Source organism: Microtus pennsylvanicus, chromosome 21 (genome assembly GCF_037038515.1).
Source record: "Microtus pennsylvanicus isolate mMicPen1 chromosome 21, mMicPen1.hap1, whole genome shotgun sequence".
Taxonomy (NCBI): Eukaryota; Metazoa; Chordata; class Mammalia; order Rodentia; family Cricetidae; genus Microtus; species Microtus pennsylvanicus.
The window spans coordinates 13,041,736-13,069,658 of NC_134599.1; the positions used below are offsets into that span (position 1 = coordinate 13,041,736).

The 27,923-nt window shown below is 42.9% G+C and overlaps 1 protein-coding gene across 2 annotated transcripts in view; it reads left to right on the forward strand.

Moving 5' to 3' along the window:
* The first annotated feature begins 726 nt into the window (after positions 1-726).
* Gars1 (glycyl-tRNA synthetase 1) overlaps positions 727-27,923 on the forward strand; it is a 40,439-nt gene continuing 13,242 nt past the window's right edge. For both annotated transcript variants that reach the window (XM_075954974.1, XM_075954975.1), the window contains exons 1-10: positions 727-993; positions 8,452-8,553; positions 10,054-10,156; positions 12,073-12,214; positions 13,525-13,613; positions 14,033-14,109; positions 16,754-16,899; positions 22,478-22,627; positions 24,838-25,000; positions 27,670-27,834. In XM_075954974.1, the coding sequence (XP_075811089.1) occupies positions 802-993; positions 8,452-8,553; positions 10,054-10,156; positions 12,073-12,214; positions 13,525-13,613; positions 14,033-14,109; positions 16,754-16,899; positions 22,478-22,627; positions 24,838-25,000; positions 27,670-27,834 (1,329 nt within the window). In that variant the 5' untranslated portion in view covers positions 727-801. The remainder of the gene's footprint in view (positions 994-8,451; positions 8,554-10,053; positions 10,157-12,072; positions 12,215-13,524; positions 13,614-14,032; positions 14,110-16,753; positions 16,900-22,477; positions 22,628-24,837; positions 25,001-27,669; positions 27,835-27,923) is intronic.

The following is a 27,923-nucleotide window of genomic DNA, read 5'->3' on the forward strand; positions in this document are numbered from 1 at the left end:
CCTGACTGGACCATAGGGAGAAGTACTTCATTTGGTTCATCAGCATCTGGCTTGCTGACTGTGAGGCGCCCTCAAGTTTGGGAGCGTTCATCACCTACTATATAACACTTACTAAGACAGTTTTCCTTCAAAAAACTTTGAGGGGGGAGTTCCCCTGACTTCTCCACTAGCTGGTTTGCCAAGTAAAGTCACCTTTCCTTGCTTTCATACCTGTCTTTCTAGTTAACTGGCATGCCCTGAGAAGAGCAGCAACCCTATTTCCATTAATAGTCTGAGGAACATTGGAGCTTGAACAATTTTTTTTTTTTTGGAACGGAGGCTTACTATGTATCTTAAGTTGATCTTGAACTCATGATCCTCTTGCCTCAGTTTTCCAAGTGCAGGGATTACAGCTGTGCACCACCATGCCCTGACGATTACTAACTCCAGGTCCCTAGTTGATGTGACTGTATATACTCTTCTAAGCAGCGAGCTGAGGAACAAACAGAAGTGTGTGTGCTCCAGTGGGGCGTCTAGCGTTTGGACCCACAATGTGAAGATGCTCGGGCACCTAGGTCTGCACGCTGAGAAGCCCTGTCCTCCAGCGCATTTGGCTGCAGCGTCCGTCTCACTCGTCCCTCAGCAAGTCGGTGCCCTTCCGGGTTCTGTGCCGAATCTGCGGCTGCAGACGCCGCGGCTGCGCGCGCCTGTGGAAAATGCGGCTGCGCGCGCCTGCGGCCTGCCTGCCCTATTTCATCATGCACCGGGCGGGCCGCGCGCCGCTTCCGTAGCCGCCCTGCGCACCGCCTAGGCGGCGTGCTCATGCCCTGTCCGCTGCCCACGCTGCTCAGAGCCTCCCGCGCCGCGCTGCTGCTACTGTCGCCGCCCAGAGTCTTCGCCGCGCCCGCATCTCTGCGGCTCCTCAGCGTTCCCGCGCAGCCCGCAGCCTCCCGGAGCAGCATGGACAGCGCCGAGGAGCTGCTGGCCCCACTGCGGCTAGCCGTGCGCCAGCAGGTACCGGTCCCCGCGCGCGGCGCCCCCTCCGGGCGGTCCTTTCCCCGTCCACGCGCGGCGCCCGCACCCGCGATCCTTGGGCCTCGTGCCCTCGCTGCGTACCCCGAATCCCGCCGCAGGCTCCTTCGCCCTTGCACCCCGGTGGCCTGGTTTCTTGACTCGTTCCCGGTGCGGTGACGAGCCGAGGCTGCGCTTCTCTCTAGACTTGAGGATGCTTTGGGAAGCATTTCCTTCTTTTCACCTTCCTTCCTTCGGTGTTAGCTCCAGGACTGGCTCAGAAGATACAGTCGAAACGTGGCTGTGGGGAGGTGTCGAACTCCCCACTCCTCAATACCCATGCGAATTCACGATCCCTCCCTCCTGTCAGTTTTTTTGACTTCTTAAGAGGGTATCTGGAGGCAGCGAGCTTTAGGATCAAGCTGGAGATTGTAAATGGACTGACCGAGCCACTCGGTGAAGTCATCCATCCTCTGGTGGAGCACCTGGGAATGAGATTTTGCGGCAGGGAAGGAAGGTTTCTTAGGAGGACCTGGGGATTTAATGCAGACCTCCCTCTTTTCTGTAGCACTGAGTGGAGATCAGACTCTAGAGAGGGAAAGGAGAAACGTATTTCAGATGATCCCCACACCCAGCGAGAGCCAGAGCTTCCAGCAGGGCCCTAGCATCCATGACCTACTAGCAGTAAACACCAGTCTGGTAGCTCCTGCGCTGGCGCCTGATGCAATCGTTTCTCTAGCCGAGGACGGAGGAATCTTGTTTCGGAAACAATTCATTGGAGCAGAGCTGCGACAGCTTCAGGAAATTCTGCCACTTTGCTCTAGTTTGAGCCTGTCTCAGTTAATAGGCTTTCATTTTGAATTTCACTCTGGGCTTCAGTTTTGTTTTTTAAATAGTATGTTCTGTATGTATTCAGTCTCCTTCCATCCACCTACCACTCCACACACATAGGTGTGGTTCCTTTGTTTTTGCTGTAACTTAAAATCTCCTTCCTTAGGAAGAATACATCTAATTTGGGGGAGAAAAAAAACCACCCCACACTCCAAACCCCTCCCTCTGCCACGTTAGCCTGGAACTGCAGTACATAGTATCCTTCTGTAGTAAGACTGGGACTAGTTAGCTTCAGGACGCTTTGATCACAGAGAGCTTTTGTGTGTGACATTTCTGCCCGTTGTTAAGTTGTTATGTTGGCTTTTTTTGTTGGTTTCATTGTTTGGGTTTGTTTTGTTGTTCTTTAGGATATTTTCTGAATAGTTGGCTTACTTTATTTGTTAGTTTGTATTCTTTTCTGATTTTCCAGAAGTAAAGTGTGTTGATTAATTGCCTGGAACTTTGAGTCATACTGAGTCCAGTGTCATTGGAAAGAGTTTAAAGATCACCTCGTTAAGCTCTTTTCCCCTCGGACGTGTATGGAAATGTGGAGTCTAGTCTGTCTATTTCACAAATTTCCATTGTGAACCTTGTGCAATTGAAGACTTTACAGCGTGGCCCTTGGGGAGGTATTAAAGGGTTCTTGATAGTGGCATGTATTTTGGAGGGTATTACCAGTAATAGTTGTGCCCCCAAATCAAATTCAAGCCTTTACAAAACTACAGTTTTGGAAAACTGGTTTTTATTAAAACTGAGCTTGGCAGCAGCACCGTACTTCAAGAACTTTTTGATGTGGTAAGTAGTGGTATTAGCAAACGCAGAGTTTTTGGTATTGTATGATAAATGAGGCCCCAGATGATCAGGACACTGATGGGAACAGGCACTGGTAAAGATCTCTTCAGAATCCTAAGCTACATTTCTGAGTTTATGTAAGAGGATGTAGAAAGTTCAGCGCTGCAGTTTCTGAGTTAGAAATAACTTTCTGTTCTCCCGAGATAGGGTCCCACATTGTGGCCTCAAACTTGAGATCCTTTTCCCTGAGACAAGGTTTTATGTATCCCTAGCTAGCCACAAACTTACAGCTGTGGCGAAGAATGACCTTGAACTTCCAGCTTCCACCTTCCTGGTGCTGGGATTGCTGTTCTGTGCTGGGGCTTGAACTTCTAGGTGTCTGCAGGCTAGACAAGCATGCCACCAACTGAGCTGTCTAATTCTTTGAAATCACATGAAAAATAATTTTTACATTCTTACTTATTTTCTGAATGTGTGTGCACATGCATGCCACACGCTTTTTTGGAGGTCAGAACAGTCTGAAGGATATAATTTTTTCTTTTTAATGCTTATTATTGTATAGGAAGTATTGCAGGAATAAGTTGAGTCCTCCTACCGTGGTCCCCAGGGATCACTCAGGCTGCCAGACTGTCGACAGGCCCCTACTGTCTGAGCCATCTTACTGGGCCTTAAGAAATCACTTACAAGAAACTACTACCTCTCAGAGTTTCCACTAAAGAAGAATTTCTACAATAACCTGAAAAGACTTTCAGATTCCCTTTTTTCCAACAATGTATGATCTCCTTAATAAACTTTTTATCCCAAAAGTATTTTTAATAGCAGCATGTATGATAATCTGCCTTTGATAAATTATAGTTTAAGAGATTAGCAAAATCATTATAAAACTGACTTTTTTAACTTTTAAAAATAGCTCTATTTTCAGAATGTTCCTGTTATATTGTTTTTTATTGTAAATTATTTTTTAAATTTACTATTTCTTAAAATTTCCATTTTATTTTGTAATACAAGTGTTCCCCTGCCTACGATGGGTTGTGTCCTGGTAAACTCTTTGTATATTGAGAATAGTGTAAGTTGAAACTGCCTGATAACTTACCTAAGAACATCCAGCTTAACAACCAGGCCACCATAGAGTGTCTTGTTCACCCTTCTGATTGTTTGGCTGTTTGGCTCACTGCTGCTGCCCAGTATCATAAGAGATCCTATATATCTCTGGCCTGGGAAATGGTAGGAGCTCAAAATTCAAAGTGCACTTTCTAGTGAGTTGAAAATTGAGGAGCTGGAGAGATGACTCAGCCGTTAAGAGCACTGACTGCTCTTCGGGGGGATGCAGGTTCGAGTCTCAGCACCTATACGGCAACTCACAGCTGTCTGTAACTCCACGATGTCACATCCTCATACAGACGCATGCAGGCAAAACACCAATGAACATTAAATAAAAATTAAGTAAAAGAAAATTTGTAAGTTAAATCATTTTAAGTCAGGAGCTTGCTGTTCAGAAATAGCTCACAGAAGAGCTCTTCTTTTGATGACTTTTAACGGTAAAGAGGAGCACTGAGGATGGAGAGATGCCCAGTCAGTAAAGTACCATGCGGCCATCTTCAGCATCCAGGAAACAAGCTAGGAGTGGTGGCACATGCTTACAACTCCAGTGCCAGAAGATGGGAGTAGTGATCCTAGGAGCCCCTCTTCTGAGGGTACCCGAGGCGGCCCTGAGTCCATGAGCTTTTACAAGTTCTGGCTTAGGTTTGGACTGCTGTCTCCAACAGTCCTGGAAAAGCTACAGCCAATGTTTTCCTTTTCTCCATTCTGTCTGTCCCTTGTCTCTGCCTTGACCTTCACCACTACTGTTGCTTAGTAATCCAAAGGGTATAGCTTCGGACACCACAGTTTACCTGTTCCCATTCAGTTGTTGTCCATTTCTTGTTACCAAGATTGCTTTTCTCATTAAAAGCAAACAAAAAAATTTTTTTTTAAATCCCAAAAAGCAGAAACAAAAAGCCAAGCATGGTGGTACATGCCTTTAATCCCAGCGCTCAGGAGGCGGAGGCAGGCCAATCTCTGAGTTTGAGGCCAGCCTGGTGTATCAAGCAAGTTCCAGGATAACCAGGACTACACAGAAACATCCTATGTCAAAAAAACAAATGAACAAAAAGACTTCTTAGTTCCGTCTTAACAAAAATTCGGGGTTTTATAGTTGCAGCTGTGTGGATCTTCATACTTGTTGGTACAAGTGGTGTCTTTGGAGGTGACAGACCTGTTCTAGAGGTTATAGGTGCCGGTGGGGAGATTTATGAGGCTTTGGTTTCACTCTCTGGACTTGGATGTGAGTGTGGCTTGAAGCTCCAGCAGATTAACTGTAGTAGGATAATTTTCTTTACGGCCAAGGGAGAGCTTAATAATTGTAAGTACAAGAGAAGCTTTGAAGAGTTCCTAGGTGGGTCTTTTTACACACAGGCGTGTGTGTGTGTGTGTGTGTGTGTGTGTGTGTGTGTGTGTGTGTGTGTGTGTTAAGGATTAACGTGCTGTCAATTTAACCTTGCCGTTTGGAAAGCTACATTTCCACAGTTGGGATTGTGACTTTGCTTTCATAGCTGGTATCTTTAGACAACTGATCATCTAACCTTCAGTCGCCAAACATCTTCATCTACTGTACAGAAAAGTTGTAAGCATGAAACCGAGTTCGTGTAAAGTGCTGCACCTCCTGCCCCCGGCACACAGTATGCTCTTAGTGAATGCATCTTTCTGAGTTGCTCACCATTGGAACGCTGCTTCTTAAGCCGCTGTTGGCCTGCAGTTTCTTTTCTTAGATTGCTAGTTGGATGGCGTTTTGAACCTATGTATAAAAACTAATGTCTTCTAGTTGCGGGGAGACAGCGTGAGGATGTGAGGAGCCTTGAGTCTTTCTTGGCTTTGATTTTCTGAGCCAAGAGTAACCTAAACCTCTTGCTTAACCCACAAAGGGTAAGTGCAAAGTTTATGAAGTTTTCTCAGTAGTATAAGACATTTGGAAATCTAAGATGGACTCATTGACCCTATCCAGAGTCAACTAGCCACATGTGTGAAGCCAGGTACTGTTTTCTGTTGAGTGCTGCTTGGGCATAACCCAGGAGGGTCCCTGAGGGTGTGGTCCCTTAGGACGATGCTCTGTGTTAACCATTCCCCACGTCACACACTCGGCTGTGTGTCTATTGTAAGCTTCCACCCAGAAACAGGGCTTCTACTGTGGCCTGGATGCATGCAGGCCAGTTTCGTTCACTGCACACAGAGAAGCCCCCAAACGTGGATGGGTTCTGAAGAAAAATAATTAGCAAGTAGAAATCCTCGAGTCGGAGGCATCTCTAATGCTTTTGGTTTAGATAAGTAATAAAATTGAGGTTTTATTATTCCATTACTCAGAATAAACATAACTTTTCCCCTTCTTTGCTGGCTTGGGAAGATGGTGAACTCAACCATAGGAAACCTCGCCCTCACAGAACTTTCATGTGAAGGCTGGCCACTGAATACCTGTGCTTTAAAAGACCAAAAGTGACTTGGGGTGATGCATCTTAAGGTCTTCCTGCTTGTTTTCCTATGTTATTCTAGTCTAGTATATCTCTTGGGAAGGAAAAGACCTACCTGGTCAGTCGTTCTCATCAGCTTAGGCCATGAACCCAATATGGACAAGTTCAACAGAACCCATGGATGCTTCAGCATTGCCAGGGTGTAAATTTCAGTTTTCAAATTTCATACCTCTTGGGAGCTGTGACGAGGTGAGCAGACACTTTCACCACTGCCCGGATTTCCCGTGCTTCTGCTGCTGTAGGTGCGCACTGGCAAAGGCACGTTGTGTTGGTTGTGTAGATCCTAGCAGCGTTGCCATTAATGCTTTGTTTTTTCAAATACTGTGCAGCTTTTTCTCAGCCAGTTAATATCACTTTATAAAAATTACCCACAACCCAAGTGTGTTGCCTTTATGTCATGTTTTACTGTGCTCATTCCTGGAAAATGCACTGGGGTCTGGGAAAATGCTTCTGAACGGACAGAAAGTGCTGGCTTTAGGTTCCAGTGTTGGTGGTGGTGTTTTGTTTTCACTTTCTAGAGAACATTGGTTCCAGAAGAGGCTGACGGAATGACGGGAGGAGTGGGGACTTGGAAAGTGATGATACCCAGAGGAGAATGTGCTCAGAAGCCCTCCAGGGCCCAGGCTCTTAGAGGGGAAGAAAATATGGCTGCCATCTCAGCCCGTGTGGAGATGGGAGAAGCAGCGGTTTTTTTTTTTTTAACTGGAATAGCTTTAGGGGCAGCCAGGTTGGAGTGTTTGGAAATGTTTGGTAGGCTGCTTTAAGCTCAGGAAATACGGTGGGTAGGAAAATGGACACTGAGCACAGGGTAGAGACAGTTACCAAGCTAAGGGTGGTTTGTGTTTATGAAGTAAAGCTTAAAGATGAGAAATGGCGTGACTTCAGGTTATTTGAGTTTGTGTTATCGTTAGATGATTTGAATGTGACAAGCTGGCAGTCTGTAGCAATCTACTCTGAGGTGGAGCAGGTAGACAGGAAGACTTGAAATGAAATTGACCAGGTGTTAGAGCTAAAGAAACATCGCTTGATGTTTCCTGAGAGGCGGCAGATGGCAAAAACAATTCATCTTGCAATAGATTGGGCTTTAAGCATCTATGGCCACCGCCAGGTTGAGGGACTGGACAGCACAGGGATGGCTGTCAGTCATTTTTGCGTGCACATGGTTAGGTGTATTGAAATACTTGATGTTTTGTAGTGATACTTCATTTGTATTTTAATAAATAAACTTTGCCTGAAGGTCAGAGAGTAAAAAAGCCACACTGATCAGCCATACAGACCAGGCTTTTAATCCTAGTAGCCACACTAGTTTGTCACAGAAACCAGGCAGTAGTGGTGCACGCCTTTAATCCCAGCCCTGGAGAGGAATATAAGACACGAGGAGACAGCTCTCAGACGCTGTCTCATTCTGAGATTCCTGGAGGCAGGATCGCCATTTTGGACTGAAGCTGAGGTAAGAGCCAGTGGCTGGCTTTTTTTGCTTTTCTGACCTTCAGGTTGAACCCCATTATCTGTCTGAGTTTTTATTAATCATGCTACAGTGTTTTGTAACAGCATGGGAGGCGGGGATAAATATGCAGAGAATTTATGCTGGAGGAGCCCAGAGAGATTTTCAGTTTGCCCCAGGTTTCACAGCTGACAGGAAGTGAAAACCTAATCTTTATATCCAGCCTGTTTTACCATGGCTTGCTGGGTGTGGATTTTGTGTGTGTCTTTGGGTTTTCTTGTGCTTTCTGATCTGATAGTTTGTGTCTTTGTACAGTTACAGATATTTCATAGTCACCATCTTCCAAAATTTTGCCTATTAAAGTTTTTGCCCCCTTTCTTCTACATTCTAGTTCAATGTGTTAGACTCTCCATCTTTCTTTGCCAGCCTGAGGGTTTCAACTCTGTCTTTCTGAACTATTTCAGGCGGTTTCTGAAGTCTCTTAGGTCACTACTCTCTTTAGCTGTGTCTGGTCTGCTGGTGACCTGTCTGAACACTCAGTGTCGGTAGTTCATTTCCGTATGAGCTCTGCCCTTCTCTCCCCACTTACTCACCGTGTGAGCACAGTTATTATAGTTTTCTGGACTGTGTTTGCTGAGGACACAGACCTTCAGTTGTTCATACGAACCCTTATAGAAGAAATATGTGAAATTGTTATTTGTGTACGAATACTTTTTAAATGCATGTTTAAAAATAGATTACTAGTGTTCCTTGTTTTCTGAAACCAATTTTGAATGTAGCTTGTTTGTTGACCAGGGAGACCTTGTGCGCAAGTTGAAAGAAGATAAAGCCCCACAGGTGGATGTGGACAGAGCAGTAGCTGAGCTCAAGGCCCGGAAGAGAGTTCTGGAAGCAAAGGTAAGTCTTAGGGTGCTAAGATAGACACGTTAATAGATGTAGGCTTATTCTTCTTTAGCTCATCTCTTGGGGTAGGAAAGATCTCGAAAGCTTTCTGAACAAATGTCATTTGATCATTGTTCTTATTCAGTGTGGCTTTTCCTTCTCCTCTACCTAACCGACTTCCTGTGCTTTCAGAGAACAACTCCGGGCTCTGCAGCTCCTTCGTAGAGCACTGCCTAACACACGAGGCCCTGGGTTCAAGCCCCAGTACTTCAAGAATCAAGTGCGGCTTACAATGCCACATTTTCTCTAAAGCTTCCCTGCTCCTGAACCCACACTTTCGCTGTCCTCCAAATCCTAGATGTAATAAGCTACATGAATTTTTCTGAGGACATTCATTTCTTTGTAAGAGTTCTCCTAGGCTTAATTTAATGGTTTTATTGTCATCTATCTTATATCTAACTCCAGAACTTTTTAAATCATAAACCTATCACTAAAGTAGTTTGGGAAGTTGTTTTGTTTCGTTTTGCTTTGGGTTTGGAGAGGGTTGTGTGTCTGTCTGTGTCTGTGCATGTAGAGGCCAGAGGTGTCTGGTGTCTTCCCCTAGTGTGTCCCTTTTATTTTTTGAGAGAAGGGTCTCTTATTTAAACTGGAGTTCATCAATTTGACAAGATTAGCTAGTCAGTGTGCCCTGGGGATTCCCTGTTTCCATCTCCCAATGCTGGGGTTACAGATGCATGTCACCAGAATGTGCTTTTATATGGTGTTGGGGTCTGAATTCAGGCCCCTGTGTTTGTCAGCAATCTGAGGTTTTAAAGTGATTGTCTTACTAGGAATACTTTAAAACTCAGTTATCGCTTAAATTGCTTCACTGCATCTGAAGAAGCTTAATAGGTCTTTTGTTTTCTGGAGATCAAGGTTAGCCTTAAACTCCTTTGGCCTCAGCACTCAGTGCCTGGATTGTAAGAATGGGCCACATGCCTGACTTCTTGCTTAATCTCTCTGGTCTTTAAAGTAAACATATTCTTTTCTACATAAGTGCAGTTGACTGTATTATTCAACTATCCATTGCTGTGAGTGACACCCCAGAGGTGTCCAAGGAAGAAAGGCTTGTTTGTCTCAGAGTGTCAGAGGTTGCAGTCTGTTCAGCATGATTGCTTTTAGGCCTGTGGTGCAGATGGCGTGGGGAAGAATACTGTTGCCCCCAGCAAAGAGCGAGAAGAGGCCCCTTCAAGGGCTTTCCTCCAGTCACCTAACTTCCTTCTCCTATTATGTCCACCTCTCCTTGCTATACTATCAGCCAGAGAGCAGCCTCCAACGAGCTTTGCTGGGGGACAGCAAGATCCAAACTGTAACAGCTTCTTTTCTGTTGTTCGAAGTGTTTGTGGGACTGCGGCTCCCTTCAGCTTCTCAAAATCTTATCTCTTTGGCATTTTATGTAGGATTCTGCTAGGGAATGAGCTAGGTTCAGTCCCCACTTCCCTGTCCAGTCTCAGTCTTCTGCTTATTTTCTTGTAGGAGCTGGCGCTGCAGCCCAAGGATGACGTCGTAGACAGAGCAAAAATGGAGGATACTTTGAAGAGGAGGTTTTTCTATGATCAAGCTTTTGCTATTTATGGAGGTAGGGGATGATGAAGGAGCAGTGGTGTTGTTAGTGACTCTGCTATGCTTAGCTAAGAGCTTGGTTTGTGAACTGATATCTGATTGTGTCAGATCCCATAACGGAGAGAAGACACTTAATTTGTTGTTCTGTTACTCAGGAGTTTCCCTACCCTGTTACTTTTGTTTTATTTTTTGAAAATCAGCCCCCCCCTCATATAATATATCCTGATTGCGGTTTTTCCTTTTCTCTACTCCTACCAACCTTCCTTCTCATTTAGATCCACCCCTTTCTGTCTCTCCTTGGAAAACAAACAGGCTCTTACAGGTTAATAATAAAATATAATATAGTAAGATGAAACAAAAATAAATAAGTTAGAATAGAATGAAACAAGCAGAAGATAAAGAGCCCAAGAAAAGTGTGGTGCAGAGACCCACTCATTCACACACGCAGGAATCCCATAAAAACACAAAACCGGAAGGCTTAATATATGCCCAAAGGACCTGTAATATTAATATATACATATATATATATATATATATATATATATATATATATATATATATACTTTTTTTTTTTTTAATGGGCTGGAGAGATGGCTCATAGGTTAAGAGCATTGATTGCTCTCTCTTCCTAGAGATCCTCGGTTCAATTCCCAGCAACCACATGGTGGCTTGCAGCCATCCATCTATAGTGAGATCTGCTGTTCTCTTTTGGTTTGCAGGCTAATGTGCAGACAGAACATTGTATACATAATAAGTAAATACATCTTTAAAAAGAAAATTAAATTTAAAAAAGGAAGAAAGAAAAGGCCTTGACATAATATTATGAGACAGGGAACCCCCAAAGATAACCTTTGAGTTTCTTTCTGTTGGCCATCTATTTTGGGGCATGCATCCTACCCTTAAGAGTGGTTTGTTTCCCCAGTGAGACTCCCTTAGAGGAAACTTAAGTTTTCATTTGCAAGTGGTTGTCAGTTGGAGACAGCTTTTGGATTAGGGATGGGGCCATGCGCCCACTTCTCCTTTCAGCTCCAGGACCCCATCTGATGCAGACCTGTGCAGGCCCTGTGCATGCTGCCTCGGTCTCTGTGAGTTCATGTGTGTGTCGGCCCTTGTTCTCCTGATGCCCTTCATCCCTTCTGGCACTTAGACTCTCTCTGCCCCCTCCCTCCCCAGGGTTCTGAGCCCTGAGAGAAGGATTTGATGGAAACGTCCTGAAAGGCTGAGTGTTCCAGGGTCTCTCATTCTGTTCTATGAATTCTCTTTTCTCTCTTAGCGTGTAGGGGTTGCTGGGCTCAGATTTTAGGCATTTGCTGTGACTGTGTGTTTATATGTTGGTGCATTTCGCCTAAGACCTGTACTGTTGATGGCCTGGCTGCCCCTCCTCACAGGACCTCAGTCATGCAGTCCTTGCCGTATTCTTTGTGGGCATGGGTCAGGGATGTTCTTCAGCAGCGTGACACACATTTTTCTGAGTGCTGTACGAGGGCCCACTGATTAAATATAGAAGAACTGCCTGTGTCAAACAGATCCTTGGCCTGTGGTACTTTGCCACTTAAATTTCCCTGGGCTTGGCTAAGTACATCTTTGAACATTGTACCTCTTGAGGTATAAATAACAGACCAAGTACCCATAGTAAATAAGAGAATGCAGTGCTGACCCTTAGGTTATTGTTCTCTGCCAGTGTGGCTTGTTTTGCACATACACCGCAGTTTGCTTTTTCATCCTGCCCCTGCATCTGTGACTTCAGTTAGTGTAACTTGGGGCTAACCCTCCGTGAAATTACAGCACAGAGGCAGAGTGGAGGGAGCCTTTAGGTTTCCCTTGGTCAGCCAGCTGGAAGTGGTGCTCTTTGGTGCAGAGGGGCTTGCGCTGTGGGCAGCATATGTGTCAGAGTAACAGGAAGAGCCCATGCTTGCTTCTCTTTGCTCACAGGGGTCAGTGGCTTGTATGACTTCGGGCCAGTAGGATGTGCTTTGAAGAACAATATCATCCAGACCTGGAGGCAGCACTTCATCCAAGAGGAGCAGATCCTGGAAATCGACTGCACCATGCTCACCCCTGAACCAGTTTTAAAGTGAGATTCTGCTTTGATGGGAGAAGTCCTTTCAAAGTTAATATTTTTTGCTTATAAAATAATAACAATAATAATAATAAGTTTTGATTACAGAAACTGTGCTCATTTAGAAAGTTAGTGAAAAACAAAAACAAGAGACATGCCTGCTGCTCACAGATAGCCACATTCAAATTACTTTTTGTCTTTTCATTCTTCTGAATGTTCCTGCATATTTGAACATGATGAACACATTGCATTTCTTCATGCAATGTAGGTAAGCATTTACTTACAAAGTTAAATCTGTCGTAAGCATTTTTGGAGCCATTGAGATGGTTCAGCAGAAAAAAGTGCTTGCTGCCAAAACTGACACTCTTATTTCACTTCCCCAGCACCACATGGTATAGAGGGTGAAATGACTCCTACAGCTTGCTCTCTGTCCCTGTCACATACAGCCACATACGTAGACATACCCTGACATATACAGTGAATGAATAATTTTAATTTTAAAAAGCGTTTTTTGGTGACAGCATAGTGTTCTGTTTTATGAATGTAATATGATTTAGTTAGTGACATATCATAGGCATTTAAAGTGTTTCTGAAGTTGTGTTCAAATAGGTGCATTTTTGGATATGTCCTTGGTTATTTCCATGACATAAATTGTTCATGTAATAGGCATTCTCATCCATGCTCTTTATGTATTAAAATTTCAATGCAAAGGTGTATGTATGTTCAAGATATTTAAAATGGGATAGGATTTCTGTAACCATGCAAGAAGAATTCCTATCACTTTGTGTCTCATCCTTATTAACATTTAATATTGTTTGGTAAGATGGCAGTTTTTATTATTAGCTTCTTTGGGGTGCTGTTAATAATCATAGCCAATTAAGACAAGAGGCATCCCTGTTGATAAGTCTGTAAGATCTGGATAAACCCAGTGAGCCATTAGTCCTACTAATGGTAACTGTAAAGATAATACTAATGCCAGTGTAGGTCAGGATCTGTACTGAGCTGTGATGAATTCTTGGCTCATCAAATTCCTGATGATGTTGGCCTTTGCTTAGATGGCTAATAATAATGGAACAAACATGAACTATCCTGATATGTCATACAGCCTTAAGATAGTTAGTAAATATGCTAATCTCTTTTCCCATAGGAAATAACTTGAGAGGGAATGAGAGAGTTTTCTTAGAATGTATGTCTCTGTCTGTGAAGGATACATGGTTGCTCTAGATAGGGAGTTTCCGTCTTGGACATACATGGATCTAATCTCCAGGTAGACATATTATAGGGGATCTTCTAAGCTATTATCCTGTTTTTGCTTATTGATTTAGGACCTCTGGCCATGTAGACAAATTTGCTGACTTCATGGTTAAAGATGTGAAGAATGGAGAGTGTTTCCGCGCCGACCACCTTCTGAAAGGTATGGGTCGCGCCTCTTTCCTGGGGGTGCTCACAACAAAGGTGGAACCCTTTTTTTCTCATTTTTTCCTTTTTTAAAAAAAACTTGGGTTATAGTTATACTTAGATTAAGCATACAGATCATAGTCTCCAAGAGATTAGTTCCATTCAGATAACTTCTAATCAGCAAGTGATCAAGACATTATTATCGTCTGGGGCTGTTACTCAGTGACAGCCTGCTTAGCGTGGTTAAGGCCCTGGGTTTTATGCTCAGCACAAGAGAAAAACCTGAAAACATTCAGGCCACCCCTGCAAAACTGTCTGCGGATTAGTAAAAAATAAGAACACTAAGTTCAGATTTGTTTTTAGTTGCCTAGCACTGGAGCTCAAATGTACTCTTTTAGCGATGGGAAGTGACTCTAACCAACACTGTTCTTCCAGCTCATTTACAGAAACTGATGTCCGATAAGAAGTGTTCTGCTGAGAAGAAGTCAGAGATGGAAAGTGTCCTGGCCCAGGTGAGATATTTGGAGACATCAGAACAACTGTGTGTGCGCTCCTGTGTTTCTGTGTCTGCCAGCAGTTCCACCGTGTTCATGAAGTCCCACGTAGTACAACTTAAATTTTCTTCTATGGCTAACGACAAGCAATTGTGTTTTTTAACTTTTCTTTTTTTCCTTTGTTTTTTAGTCAGTGTAGATCTCACGGTGTAGCCAAGGCCAGCCTCCAACTTGAAGTGATCCTCCTACCCCAGCCTCTCAGCTGTTGGGATGATAAGCATGGAGCCATCATGCCTAGCTCTAAAACCCGTTCCTTCCATTGATCTGGCTAAAACTGAGTAGAGGACTTGGTAACATTTACTTGTTTGTATTTTTTCATTTATTCATCCATCTTATGAGGAAAGGGTTAGCTAGCCATGGCTCAAGTGTGCAGGCCAGAAGACAGCTTTAGAGAGTCAAGTCTATTCTCTCTTTCTACTATATAGATCCCTGGGATTGAACTCGGGCCTTTAGGTGTTTGGCAAGAACCTTAACACACTGAACCATCCCACCCACCCCCTTTTGGGTTTTTTATTTTGCTTTGTTTTGGTTTTATCTTTTTGAATTTGTGATTCCTCTTCAGCCTTTTAAGTGGTGGGATTATGGGTGTAAGCCACTGTGTCCAGTTTAACATTTTGCTTTTCTTTCATAGAAATTGCTACATTCTTTTGCTACGTTTACCCTGTTTTTTGTTCAAGCTTGCAGATTTTTCTCTGAAAATTTACTTTGTCTTCCAACCTTAGATGTGAATTTTCTTCTTCATTTAAATTAAAAACTTTGTTAATCTAGTTGTTTATTTCAGTCCCTGTGGTGTATAATTGTTCTGGTCGGGAGCTTGTTGCTCTAATGTCATCAAGGTTAGCGAGTCAGTTTGTTCTATTGCAGTGCTTTAGAGCAGCATGCTCCTCCCAGTGCTGGGATGGAGCTCCGGCCTGTGTCCTCACTGTATCCTCAGGCCTCACATGCTCAGTTTCTTCCTCTCTCAAAGGATTAACGTTTGTTTAAAGGAAATTATCCCTGATTTTGGAATTTTTTTTAATTTAATTTTTTGAGACAGGGTCTTACTTTAGTCCTGACTGTCCTGGAACTCAGTATGTAGAGCAGGCTGGCCCTTGAACTACAGAGATCTGTCTGCTCTGCCTCCCCATTGCTGGGATTAAAGCTGTGCACCACCATGCCTGGCTTTTTCTTTTTCTTTTCTTTTTTTTTTGTTGTGATTTCTTATTTTTCATTCAGAATTACTAAGGATATTGCCATGTGTATACTGTGTAGTCTGTCTTTAATCATACCTGTTGCTTTCATTTCCAAGTAAAGTAAAATTTGGGAACTGAGTGTGTCTGATCTGGTGAGCTGTGATTGCAGTTTGAGTTCTAGCCTTTTCTTATCTAAGAACAATGTGTTTTATTGCTGCTGTTTATATAAAACCCTCAGTGAAGAGTGAGCTGGGAGCTAGTGTAGCTCTCAGAAATGGCCTCTGTAGTGTCACTGGTTCAAAACCTGCCTGGATCACATGATGGTGATGCCCTACCAGTTTGTGCCAGTGGTTCCACCACTGCTCTGGGAATGGCAAGAGTTCCTCTGAAACGTAGTCTACCTCCAGTGGGAAGAGCTCTTTCCTTTGATGTGGACTCAGCAGTTGAAACTTGCTCCCCTTGCTCCCCTGTCTGTGTCTGTGTGGACTCAGCAGCGAACTTAACTTCCTTTGCTCGCCCCTCAATCTTTGTTGACCTATCTCCACGTGTAGCATTTTGTAAAATTAGCTTAAAACTGTTTTTTGCAAGAAATTAGGAAATACGTTTGAAAGGTGAAAAGTCCTTTATAATTCCTTGAAGCTAATTTTCTTAACTTTTTGAAATATGAATAAATGTAATATCAAAAATGTAGTCACTGTTCACCCTGTCCTGATGTGAGGGCGACTGTGTTCATCTGTGTTGTTATTAGAGTTTGGGCATGTAGTAAGTGCATCTCTGTGGTCATCTCCATGGGCAGTCGCTGGTGAGCATGGCCCAGGCCCATTGAATGGTGAGGGTTTCAAAATGAGCTTGTCCTCCGCTGTTGCTTTTGACTAAAGAAAATAGGAAAACTTCCCTTACCAATTATAAAGAAAACTGAGAATTTACTTTGGTCCATGCCTCCATCCTGTTTTAACCTGTTTGTTGAATCCTATCATCTGTCCAAAAGTGTATCAACTGTCATTTCCATAAAACCCAGACTGAAACAATGAGTTCCCACCCATCTTGCTGGCTTTCTCTGTTCTTATTTAGAAGTTAAACATTGATACTTTTCTGTAGTGGCGGCACTATGGCTTCCTGATGGTGGAATTGTCCAGTTGAGCTGTCAGAAGTGCCGATGAGTCTCTGCATACAGCTCTTCCTTGCTCTTTGTGTGAGAAGATAATTGCAGGCTCCTTTGCTTCATTTCATGTCTCAGACCCAGAGTTAGCCGTTTTTCCCAAGCAGACCTTGTCCTCACTAGTGGAGATGGTTCCTGGTCATGTTTGGGCTGGGGACCTTCTGCCTTAGTGTGGCTGGAGCAGTTATGGGATGCAACTGTGTATAGTATTTGTTCTGCACCTTGTGTTCTATAGCTTCTGCACTAATTGTTTTCTTTATGTGTCCTTTAGCTTGATAACTATGGACAACAAGAACTTGGGGATCTTTTCGTGAACTATAATGTAAAGTCTCCCACAACTGGCAATGACCTGTCTCCTCCGGTACCTTTTAATTTAATGTTCAAGACCTTCATCGGGCCTGGAGGAAATATGCCTGGGTATGTATTGCTTTTATTTATCTGTTATCTAACACATTTATTGAAATTGCCTGTACCAAAAGGCAAATCTTGGTGCCCAGGAGAAAGGCTGCACTATCATAAGCTAACGCATAGTTGAGGATTTGTGTTTGTTATTAAACAAGTACAGAAGTCCGTGACCATCCTATCTTCCAATGAGAACTGCCTAGGGCAGGAGGGCCTGTACCACACTGTCCTTTATAGGTCCTGCTCATGGTCATCACATCTTCCAGTAAGAACTGCATAGGGCAGGGGGCCTGTGCCACACTGTCCTTTATAGGTCCTGCATAGGGCAGGGGGCCTGTACCACACTGTCCTTTATAGGTCCTGCTCATGTGTGGCTTTTTAGCACTTGAAATGAAGCCAGTACTTTCAAGGATTGACTTTCCACATTTATTTCACTTTCACTAAATTTAAGTAGCTATATCTAATAGCTCACCATGCTGGAGGGTGTTGACTTCATCCACATTCTTGGAAGATAGCTTTTATACCTGAAGCAAAGCTGGTGACAGTACAGAGCCCCAATGTGGGACAGACTTTCTTATTCTCCTGTCCATTCCTGGTGATTTAAGAAAATAGTTCTTTTCATCTATCAATCTTTTTTCCTTCCTCTTTTCTTTCTGCGTTTATTGATTTATCTGGGAAGTAGGGGTATATGTGCACAGCACTGGCATGGAGGTCAGAACAACTGGTAGGAGTTAATTGTCTCCACCGTGTGGACAGTGACTGAACTCGGGCTCAGAGTTGTGGAGCTGGCACACCTCCCAGTGAGCCACCTTCAGGCTATGTCACCTTGACACAAGTTAGAGTTTTCTGCAAAGAGGGAACCTCAATTGAGAAAGTGCCTTCAGGAGATCTAGCTGTAGGCGTTTTCTTTATTAGTGATCAGTGGAGGAGGGCCCAGCCCCCTGGGCTGGTGGTCCTGGGTTCTGTAAGAAAGCAGGCTGAGCAAACCATGCACAAGCCAATAAAGAGCATCCCTCCATGGCCTCTGCCTCAACTCTTGCCTCCAGGTTCCTGCCCTGTTTGAGTTCCTGTCCCTACTTCCTTCAGTGATGAACAGTGCTGTGGAAGTGTAAGCCAGATAAACTCTTTCCTCCCCAACTTGCTTTGGTCATCCTGTTTCACCCCAGCAATGGAAACCCTAACTAGGACATAGGCCGTTTAAGGAAATAATTTAAAGGGAAAGGAAGCACACTTAGTATGGTAGTTAAAAGTAGAAATAACCAGTGCTGGAGAGATGGCTCAGCAGTTTAAGAGCACTGGCTGCTCTTCCAGAGAGCCTGGGTCCAATTCCCAGCACTCACACGGCAGCTAACAGCTGTTTATAACTTCCAGATCCAATACCCTCAGACATACATAAGGCAAAGCAGCAATAAAATAAAATAAATGAATAAATAAATTTTTTAAAAAGTAGAAATAATCTATTTGCCCATTGACTTGGGAAAGGTTAAACTGACTATAATGGAGTAGATCATTTCATTCTGACATGGCTATTTCACTTAAACCCAAGAGCATTTGGTCATTTAATAGTAGGAAAGTATAAAGTCAGTACAGGAGAGGCATAATTTTCCACACATTTTTTAGAAATATAACATGTAGCTGCAGTTATATTTGGATGAACCTGGAAAGGGCCATAAAAAATGAGTAGTTTGTTAGAATGGGAGATGGTGAAGTTTAGGGTTTCTTTCTTTGGGTTTTGAACTTGTCTTAGTATTCTAAAGAAGACCTCAAGGACACTTATTTAAGTGAATGTTTTACACAGAGTCTTTTCTGTGAAATTGGAGTGGAGGCAGTGGCTATAATACTGCTGTGTTTTGAATGAGAATGCCCCCATAGCCTTATTTTATTGATTTATTTATTTTATTGAAAATAGCTTCTTCTTTCATACAATACATCCCAACCATAGTCTCCCCTCCCTGTACACCTCTGAGCTTCCCTTCACCTCTCCTCTTCCCCCAGACCCACTCCTCCCTCCATTCCCTTTTCAGAAAAGAGCAGGCTTCCAAGAGATGACATCCAGACAGGACCAAACAAGATAGAATAAGACAAGGTGAAAGCCATCATACCGAGATTGGACAAGGCAGCCCAGTGGGAAGAAAAGACTGAAAGAGCAGGCAAAGGAGTCAGAGACACACTCACTCCCCCTGTTAGAAGTCCCCCGAAAACACCAGACTAACAGCTGTAACACACACAGAGGACCTGGTGCAGATCCACGCAGGACCCATCTTGTTTTCTCAAGTGAGCCCGTGTGAGCTCCACTTAGTTGTTTCTGTGGGCCGTGTTTTCCTAATGTCTTCCATCTTCCAAGATAGGCTTATGTATTTGCATACTTAGTCCTCATTTGATGCATTGTTTGAAAGGATTAAGGGCTGTGCCCTTATTGGAGGAAGCATGTTGCTTGGGGTGGAATTTGAGGTTTCAGAAGCCCGAGCCAGGCCTCCCACCTATGGATCAGGATGTAGAACTCTCAGCACCATGCTGGATCCTGATGGTTAGGAACTTACCCTTTGAAACTAAAAGCAAGCCCCCCAATTAAGTGATTTTCTCTCATAAATTGCCTTGGTCCTAGCTCTAGAACAGTAATAGGACAACTATATTCGCTTGACTTTTTCTTTAAGATAGAGAAATACAAAAATATCTGGTTGAAAATACAATGGAAAGAATACAGAGATAGGAGAAATTGACCTGACTCGGTTAATGACTGAGCACTGACTGTGCTTGAAGAGGACCTGGGTTTGGTTCCCAGCACCCATAAGGCAGCTCACAATTATCTCTAATTCCAGTTCCGGGGAACTGGATGCCCTTTTCTGTCTCTGTAGGAACTGCATATACATGGTGCACATACATGCAGGTAAAACATTCAGACACATAAAATAAATCTTTAAAAAAAAAAGGAAAGAGGAGTGATGTATTTAGCCATGAGGGGAGGAAAATATGTTAAGAAAGTCAGAGGCAGGGAAAATAAAAGGAAGAGTAATGGCATACATGTGATGAGAAGTTAGAGGGGGAGCTGGGTGGGTCTGGTGAGGGAATCATCCAGAGTGGTTGGTTATTTTTAACATTTGTGCTACTATTGTACGAGTATATCTTGTAGGCAGATTGCTACTACAGGTTGCAGTGTTTGTGGTTGTGTAATATTGGTCATTACCTTTCTTCTCTGGTACCATGAATGCTAGTTAGTAGGAGTGAAGCTCCAAGTTGGGTGCCAGCTCATTTTCTCCATGTTTGATGACATAAGTATCTTGTGTCTTTAGCCATAGGACCTTATTGTCAGGTTGTGGAGAGCAACTAAATACCCTTGGCAATAGCTTGTGTTATTTGGGGAGATCACTGGGACCCTTGGCCAGTCTAGACACTGGTAGCATCAGATATCTGGTCGGGGCATTGTCTCTCCCGTTATATGTTGACCATATATGTATTTTTAAAGGAAGCTGCTGTAGTAATAGGTTTCCATATGCTTTTTCAAAAGATCCTTTTTGTAGGCGGAGACTTTCTTTTGTTTTCCAGTCACCCAGACCCAAATAATCACGCAGAAACTATATATAAACAACACTGCATGGCCGATGACTCAGGTGTATGTCTAGCTACCTTTTACATCTTAACCCATTTCTGTTAATCTGTGTATCACCACGAGGCTGTGGCTTACTGATAAGGTTCTGGTGTCTTTCTCCTTCTGCAGCTACATGATGTCTCCCTGTCTCTGCCTTCTTTCTCCCTGCATTCAGTTTAATTTCCCGTCTGCCTTTATTTTGTCCTGCCATAGGTCAAAGCAGCTTTTTTTTTATTAACCAATGGTAATAAAGCATATTCATAACATACAGAGGGGAATCCCACAGCAGCCTTTAGTGTTATTATCCCTAAAAAGTCCTAATGACTTTACCAGGAAATTTCTACACTTTAGGAAAATAGCAAGATATAAAGAAACAGAAAATTTCTATATTAACAGAAATCAATAGCCTTTCTTTCTTTTTTTAAAGAGAGCATCGAATCTTTTTTTTTTTTTAATTTATTTACTGTGTATACAGTGTTCTGCATGCATATATGCCTGCAGGCCAGAAGAGGGGACCAGATCTCATTACAGATGGTTATGAGCCACCATGTGGTTGCTGGGAATTGAACTCAGGACCTTTGGAAGAGCAGTCAATGCCCTTAACCTCTGAGCCATCTCTCCAGCCCCCAATAGCCTTTCTATATACAAATAGCAAGCATACTGAGAAAATTATCACAGAAATAGTACCTTTCTTGGTAGTCTCAAAAACCAAAATCTTGGGATAACTCACTCCAAACAAGTGAAAGGCTCGTATAATAAAAGCTTTAAGACACTGAAGGCAGAAATTGAAGACATCAGAAGATGGAAAGATTTCAGATGCTCATGAATCAGTAGGGTTAATATTGTGAAAATGGCTATCTTACCACAGGCACTATACAAGTTCCATGCAATTCCCCGTCAGAATTCCAACACAATTCATATCAATTGAAAAAAATGATCTTCAACTTCATATGGCACCATGAACCCAGAAAAACCAAAATCGCTAAAACAATCCTGAATAATAAAAGAACTTTTGGAAGTAGCACCATCCTAGATTTCAAGTTGTATTATAGTAGCAAAAACAGTATGGTGTTGTCATTAAAATAGATGTGTTAGCCAATGGAATCCAAGTAATGAACCAGGCACAAGTCCACACACCTATGGACATCTGATTTTTGACAAAAAAGCCAAAAATACACACTGGGCCTAAGGTAGCATCTTCAATAAACAGTGCTGGTCAGCTGTTATGAAGAAAAGAAAAATTTGCAGGTAAATGGATACTGGATGACATTAGAAAAAGATCATCTTGAGTGAGGTGACCCAAACTCAAAAGACAAATATTACACATTTTCTTCTTATATATGGATATTAGCGTTTAAGATTGTGATACTGTACTATTGCAATCCAAGAAATCACAGAAGGAAGGGGAAATAGAGTGAGTGTTATGGAGAGACAAAGGGAGAAGTAGAATAGGATTAAGTGGGGTGGGGGATGAGAGAGCAGGACAAAGGAGACAACTTAGAAAAGAGAGAGTTCGTGATGCAGAGATAAAGGCCTGGTGCAGGAGCAGTTGAGAGCTCACGTTTCCAACCACAAGCTGGAGACAGAGAGCACTCTGGGAATGGCATGAATCCTTTAAAACCCTGAAGTCCACCCCAGTGACATAACTTCTCCAACAAAGTCATGCCTCCTAATCTTTTCCAAAGAATTACACCAACTGGAGACCAAGTATTGAAACTTAGCCTTTGGGGGCCTTTCTCATTCAAACCACCATAATGACACTCAGAGAAGTGGGTGTTCTGACCACTGGATTAAAGAAAGAAGGATGGTTCTGATGGCATTGTGGCCATCCCAAGTTCTTGGTCCATCCCATGGTTCTGTGGGAGTGTTGGCTTCCTTTTAAAACTTCTAATGTAGGCCTTGAGCATAGCTTTGCTGTGAAGAGGGCATATGTGATACTTGACTTGTAAAGACTGTTTGATTGGAAAAGAATTTATTTGTAACTGACTGACTTATCTAACTTTATAGATATCTGAGACCAGAAACTGCACAGGGAATTTTCCTGAATTTCAAGCGACTTTTGGAATTCAACCAAGGGAAGTTGCCTTTTGCTGCTGCCCAGATTGGGAACTCCTTTAGAAATGAGATCTCTCCTCGGTCTGGACTGATCCGAGTCAGGTATTGTTGGCATTGGGTTGGAGGTGTAAATTTGTACTTTAGTCTTGTCATAGGTTTATTTTTCTTTCCCCAGTGTAATCTCTGGTGAGGCTAACAGTTTTGATTGAGGACATGAATTATAAGGGAAAGGAAGGAGCCTGGATAACAATTTACGGTTCCTGCTTGCTCTGAAGCTCTCTTTCCTTTGCTTACCACCTGTTTTGAGGATATACAGATCTTGATGTTGAAACCAGTTCCTTTCTGTCAGTGGTGTATATTATGGGATCAGTCTGGTGTGTGTGTGTGTGTGTGTGTGTGTGTGTGTGTGTGTGTGTGTGTGTGTGTGTTACAAAGAATGGGCAGTGTTCAGGGCAGGTGGCATTGCTAGGAGGTGTATCCGGGATGCAGCCTCTGGATATGTTGGGGCTTTATGACATAAGGCAGTTGGCAGGCCAACACTGACGAGTTCAGACACCTCTCTGGTGTGTCAAGGCATGTTTGAGAGGATCCTGGCACTGGCTGGTCTCTCTTTCCCTAGAAGCCTACTGTGATACAAGTTTATGATTTCCACTTTTCTTCCTGACATCATCATTCTGAGTGATTCCATACAGAAATAGGCTGTGTGCCATTGTTAGCTTTCTTATGCTCCAAAACAGTCTTCTGGTCCAGCATTTCACTATTTCCTGTTTTCTTCCTGTCACTAGAAAATAGTTTTCAAGGTGTATTGATACATACATTGTGGGATGATTAGCACAGGCAAACTCATAACCAATCTGTCCATTTACATTGTTGCCGTTCAGTTCTTACTCTGGTGGTGAGAATCTTAGTCCTTTCAGTGGGTGATGATGATATTACATTATTAACTACAGTTGGCATGCAGTTTCCTACAGAACAGATGGAAAGACTTTCCCTGCACTGTTGAAATTCAGTCCTGTCAGGCCTGGTATGAGTTATGCAAGGACACAGCACATTCCCCTCAACTTTCATGTGCGCAGACACATTTCATAGTTGTTGAAAGATAATTAAGACTTAATGCTGTGGGACCAAATAAAATGTGCCATTAACGAGTAAAATTCAAAACTCAGAGCTCTTGGCAGTACATTTCTTATGTTTAGGGCCAATCTGTGCAATTTTGTGTTGCTTCTAAAACGTCTGAGATAATCAAGAGAGTACACCATGAAACTGTGTCCATTTTCTAAAAAAAGATTTTTGACTCATAAAATTAACTTAAAACACTCTCTCTTCCCCTGTAATAGCTACTAAATTGCAATTCAGAGAAATCTCTTTGGAAAACCATTGCCGTGTGCATATTTATTTCGTCATTATGTGCTGCGCTTGATCGTGGCTTGTTCAATTCATGCCCAGTGTCCTTTGCCTGGAATAACACTTTATTTAGAAGCTCTTGCTCTAACGAGACCATCTGTTTGCTGCCATTATCAGTCATTTACTTGTTTGGAGCTATAACACAGCCAATCAAACTGCTTTAAAACCCGGAGAACCATTTCAGTTCACTTCTAATTTCCCATTCTTTAAAAAGCAAATGTCTGTGGCTTCCCTTAGTATATATTTGTGCAAAGACCTGATGCTTAAAGCAGAATCATTTTATGTGGCGGTCGCTGTTCAGCCTCTCATTTCTCTTTGCTTGTTTTCCTGTTTTAAAGGCTGCATTAATCTGTTTTTAAAAATCAGTTTTATTGCTGGGCAATGGTGGCACACGCCTTTAATCCCATCACTTGGGAGGCAGAAGTAGGCAGATTTCTCTGAGTTCGAGGCCAGCCTGGTCTACAGAGTGAGTTCCAGTACTACTCAGAGTAACCCTGTCTCAAAAAAACCAAAACAAACAAGCAAAAATATTTATTTATAGTTGATACTCTTGGGTATAGCTACATAGAAGGAATTACTATTTGAGAACAGCTTGTTGCTGAAGTTATTATTTTTCTTGTTATTTTGATACTACGGATTGAACCTAAGGGCTTGAACATACTAAGCATAAACTCTATCATGGAGTTGTATTCCAGGCCAGTTACTTATATTCTTAAAAAAGCAACCACCTTCACAAACCTCAACTAAAAATCTTTGGCTAATTTCCTTAGGAAGCTGGTGTTCTGCTTGTCACAAGAAATTCCTATAGTTTAGGCTCTTTATCTGTGAGGAATGAGCAGCTAGAAGTAGGAGCATCGGTGACTCAGTTTTATAGTTGAGCATGCGATTTCTATTTCCCCCCCTTCCAGGGAATTCACAATGGCGGAGATTGAGCACTTTGTAGATCCCACAGAGAAGGACCATCCCAAGTTCCAGAACGTGGCCGACCTCTCCCTTTATTTGTACTCAGCAAAAGCTCAGGTCAGCGGACAGTCTGCTCGGAAGATGCGCCTGGGAGATGCTGTTGAGCAGGTACGATTCTGGAGGAAATTGTTTTATTATGCCCAATTGGAGATGACCGCACTTAGCAACTTGGTTGTGCATTGGATGATGGCATCTTTGCCTTTTGCAGTATTTTTGTTTATCTATTTTGCAGCATTGCTGATCAAGCCCAAAGGCATGTGCAGGCTTGGCAAGTGCTTGGCCTGCATTTTCAGCCCATGACAATGTTTGTTGTGGTACTGGTGAGCAGACCTAGGTCCTTGCAGGCTGAACAAGTGACCTAGCTCTGAGCTACAGCGCCAGTCTCCATGTAGTATTTTTTGTTTGTTTGTTTTATATAGAATTTATTTTACAGTATTAATATCATGAGAAACATTTATATGAACCACCCAATTCTGAGCCATGACGCTAACATAGGAAAAGTGTTTAGGGGTTGCAGAATTGGCTCAGAGCTGCTCTTCTAGAGGACCTGGATTCAATTCCCAGCACCCACATGGCAGCTCACAGCTTTCTAACTTAGTTCTAGGGGATCTGACACCATCATACAGATATACATGTAGGCAAACACCAATCTATGTGAAATAAAATTTAAAAAAGAAAATGTTTAGCAAATGGGCCAGGGAGGTTGCTCAGGAAGTAAAGACACCTACTGCTAAGTCTGAAGACTTGAGTTCAATTCCTGGGATCCATGTGTGGAAGGAGAGAACCAACTCCTGCAAGTTGTCTCTGGCCACACACATAACTTTAACATTCTTGTCGAGTAGAGCACTTAGGATTTAGGTCTTGGCTTGAACTGTGTATTGTATCTAACTAACCCTGCATTAATAATCTGCACCACTCTGAGAGAGACAAGCACTCTGGATCCAAACCTCTTTGTGTTGCCCACAGCATAGGGTTATAGGCCTTGTATGTCGATGGGTTTCTGTCTGCCTGGAGAAATGAGTGAGTGGAGACTTACCCTCATGAGCTGCTCCCAGTAGTGGCTGTCTTGCCTGGAGGAGCACTTGAGCCTTCTGGGCCCAGAAATATGCAGGAAGAGGTATCGCCTATTTTGTGGGAATGATCTGCTGTGCTAAGTACCATAACAAAAGCAACTCGGGAGGAAAGGGGTTTATTTTAGATGACAAACTATTCCATCTTTGAGGGAAAACAAGGTAGGAGCTTGAAGCAGAAGCCAATAGAGAAATGCTACTGACTAGCTTGCCTCTCCTGGCTTGCTAAGCCACCATTCTTACACAGCTCAGGCCCACCTCCTCAGGGATAGTACACCTCATCCGCAGGAGACTGGTCCTTGCTATATCAGTTAGCAGTCTGCAGGGGTCTCTGCTTCCACCACAGCCAGTGAAGAGTAACTAACTGTCTTTGAGAGCTGAGAAAGTGGTTTCGGTTCAAACTTTGAGAGTCTGACCCTGGGTAGTTTATTTAAGCATATTTAAGCACAGTACAATTTGGAAAAAAAGTTTCCTGGTGATAATTAACACCCATGCACAACAAAGCTTAAGGCATGAGTACTTCAAACTCTTTGTAAAGTAAAAGTAACATCTTCCATAAAGATTGAGAAAACAGGCTCAAGATAAGGGTCTGGGGCAGGATAGTGCTATGGATTGCCTGAGACAAACTCAAGAGAAGAGTCTGGGAGAGGGTCAGGTGTGGCCTGGCTACACAGGTAGCACAAAGGTCATCAGATTATTAACCAAGTCTGTTTGCAACCTTCTGGGTAGAAAACAGGTTATCCAGCTCATCTCTCCCCTTGAAGAGACACCCCTGTGTATTTAATATTCCTGGTTTCCTTAGTGCCTGTCTGAGTACAAGGACTTGCATGTCTTCTACAACAATCAAGAAAATACCCATTGGCCAGGATGAAGTTCTTCCTTTGAGATTCCTTCTCGGGGATTCTAGGTTTGTGTCAAGTTGACAAAACTAACCAGTAGACAGACTTGCAGTGTGGGAGGTGAGGCTAGATAGTTTCTAAGGTCTAGTACTAAAGGTACAAATGATATGACTGTATGGAGCAGATGAATCTCAGTGGGTTAGAAGACATTTTTAAAAAATTTCAAGATCAAGCAGTGATAGTGCACCGCTTTAATCCCAGCACTCAGGAGGCAGAGGCAGACAGATCTCTGATTTTGAGGCCAGCCTGGTCTACAGAGTAAGTTCCAGAACAGCCAGAGCTGTTACACAGAGAAACCCTGTCTTCAAAACCAAAACAATTTCATTTATTTCTTTAGTTGATTTAGTGTCATTTGTGACTGGATCTCAGGAGTATGTGCTATAAGGCTGGATATGGTACTGCAGCAGCTGAGTCCATTGGACAGATACCTTAAACTTCTTTATTGTCATTTTGTTTTTATTGTTTTTTTTTGAGACAGAATCTCACTATTTAGCTGTGACTGTCCTGGAACTCACTCTGTAGACTACTCTAGCCTGGAACTCATAGAGATCTGCTTCCCTAGTGTTGGGACTAAAGTATGCACCACTATGCTCAGTGTGTTAGACATATTTGACAACTTCATCATTAACTTGTTAACTTGACAATAACTCTTTTAAAATAACTAGGATCTCATTGTGGGTATTTTAAATTGTTCTGAAAGCAAGAAGAAAGTTTACTCTGTGTTGTCTTTTTATCAGTAGACTATGAAATACTGTAGATGTACCTTGGTCTTCAAAGGTGTTAATGTGTATTTTTTCCCCTTGTTCAGGGTGTCATTAACAACTCAGTATTAGGCTATTTCATTGGCCGCATCTACCTCTACCTCATGAAGGTTGGAGTATCTCCTGAGAAACTCCGCTTCCGACAGCACATGGAGAATGAGATGGCCCATTATGCGTGCGACTGTTGGGATGCTGAGTCCAAAACGTCCTATGTAAGTAGACTGCAGTGAGTTTTTACACTGTCATTTACTGTTCTTTATGCCAGAGTGGACCAAAGAAACTAGCAAGACGGCAGTTGACT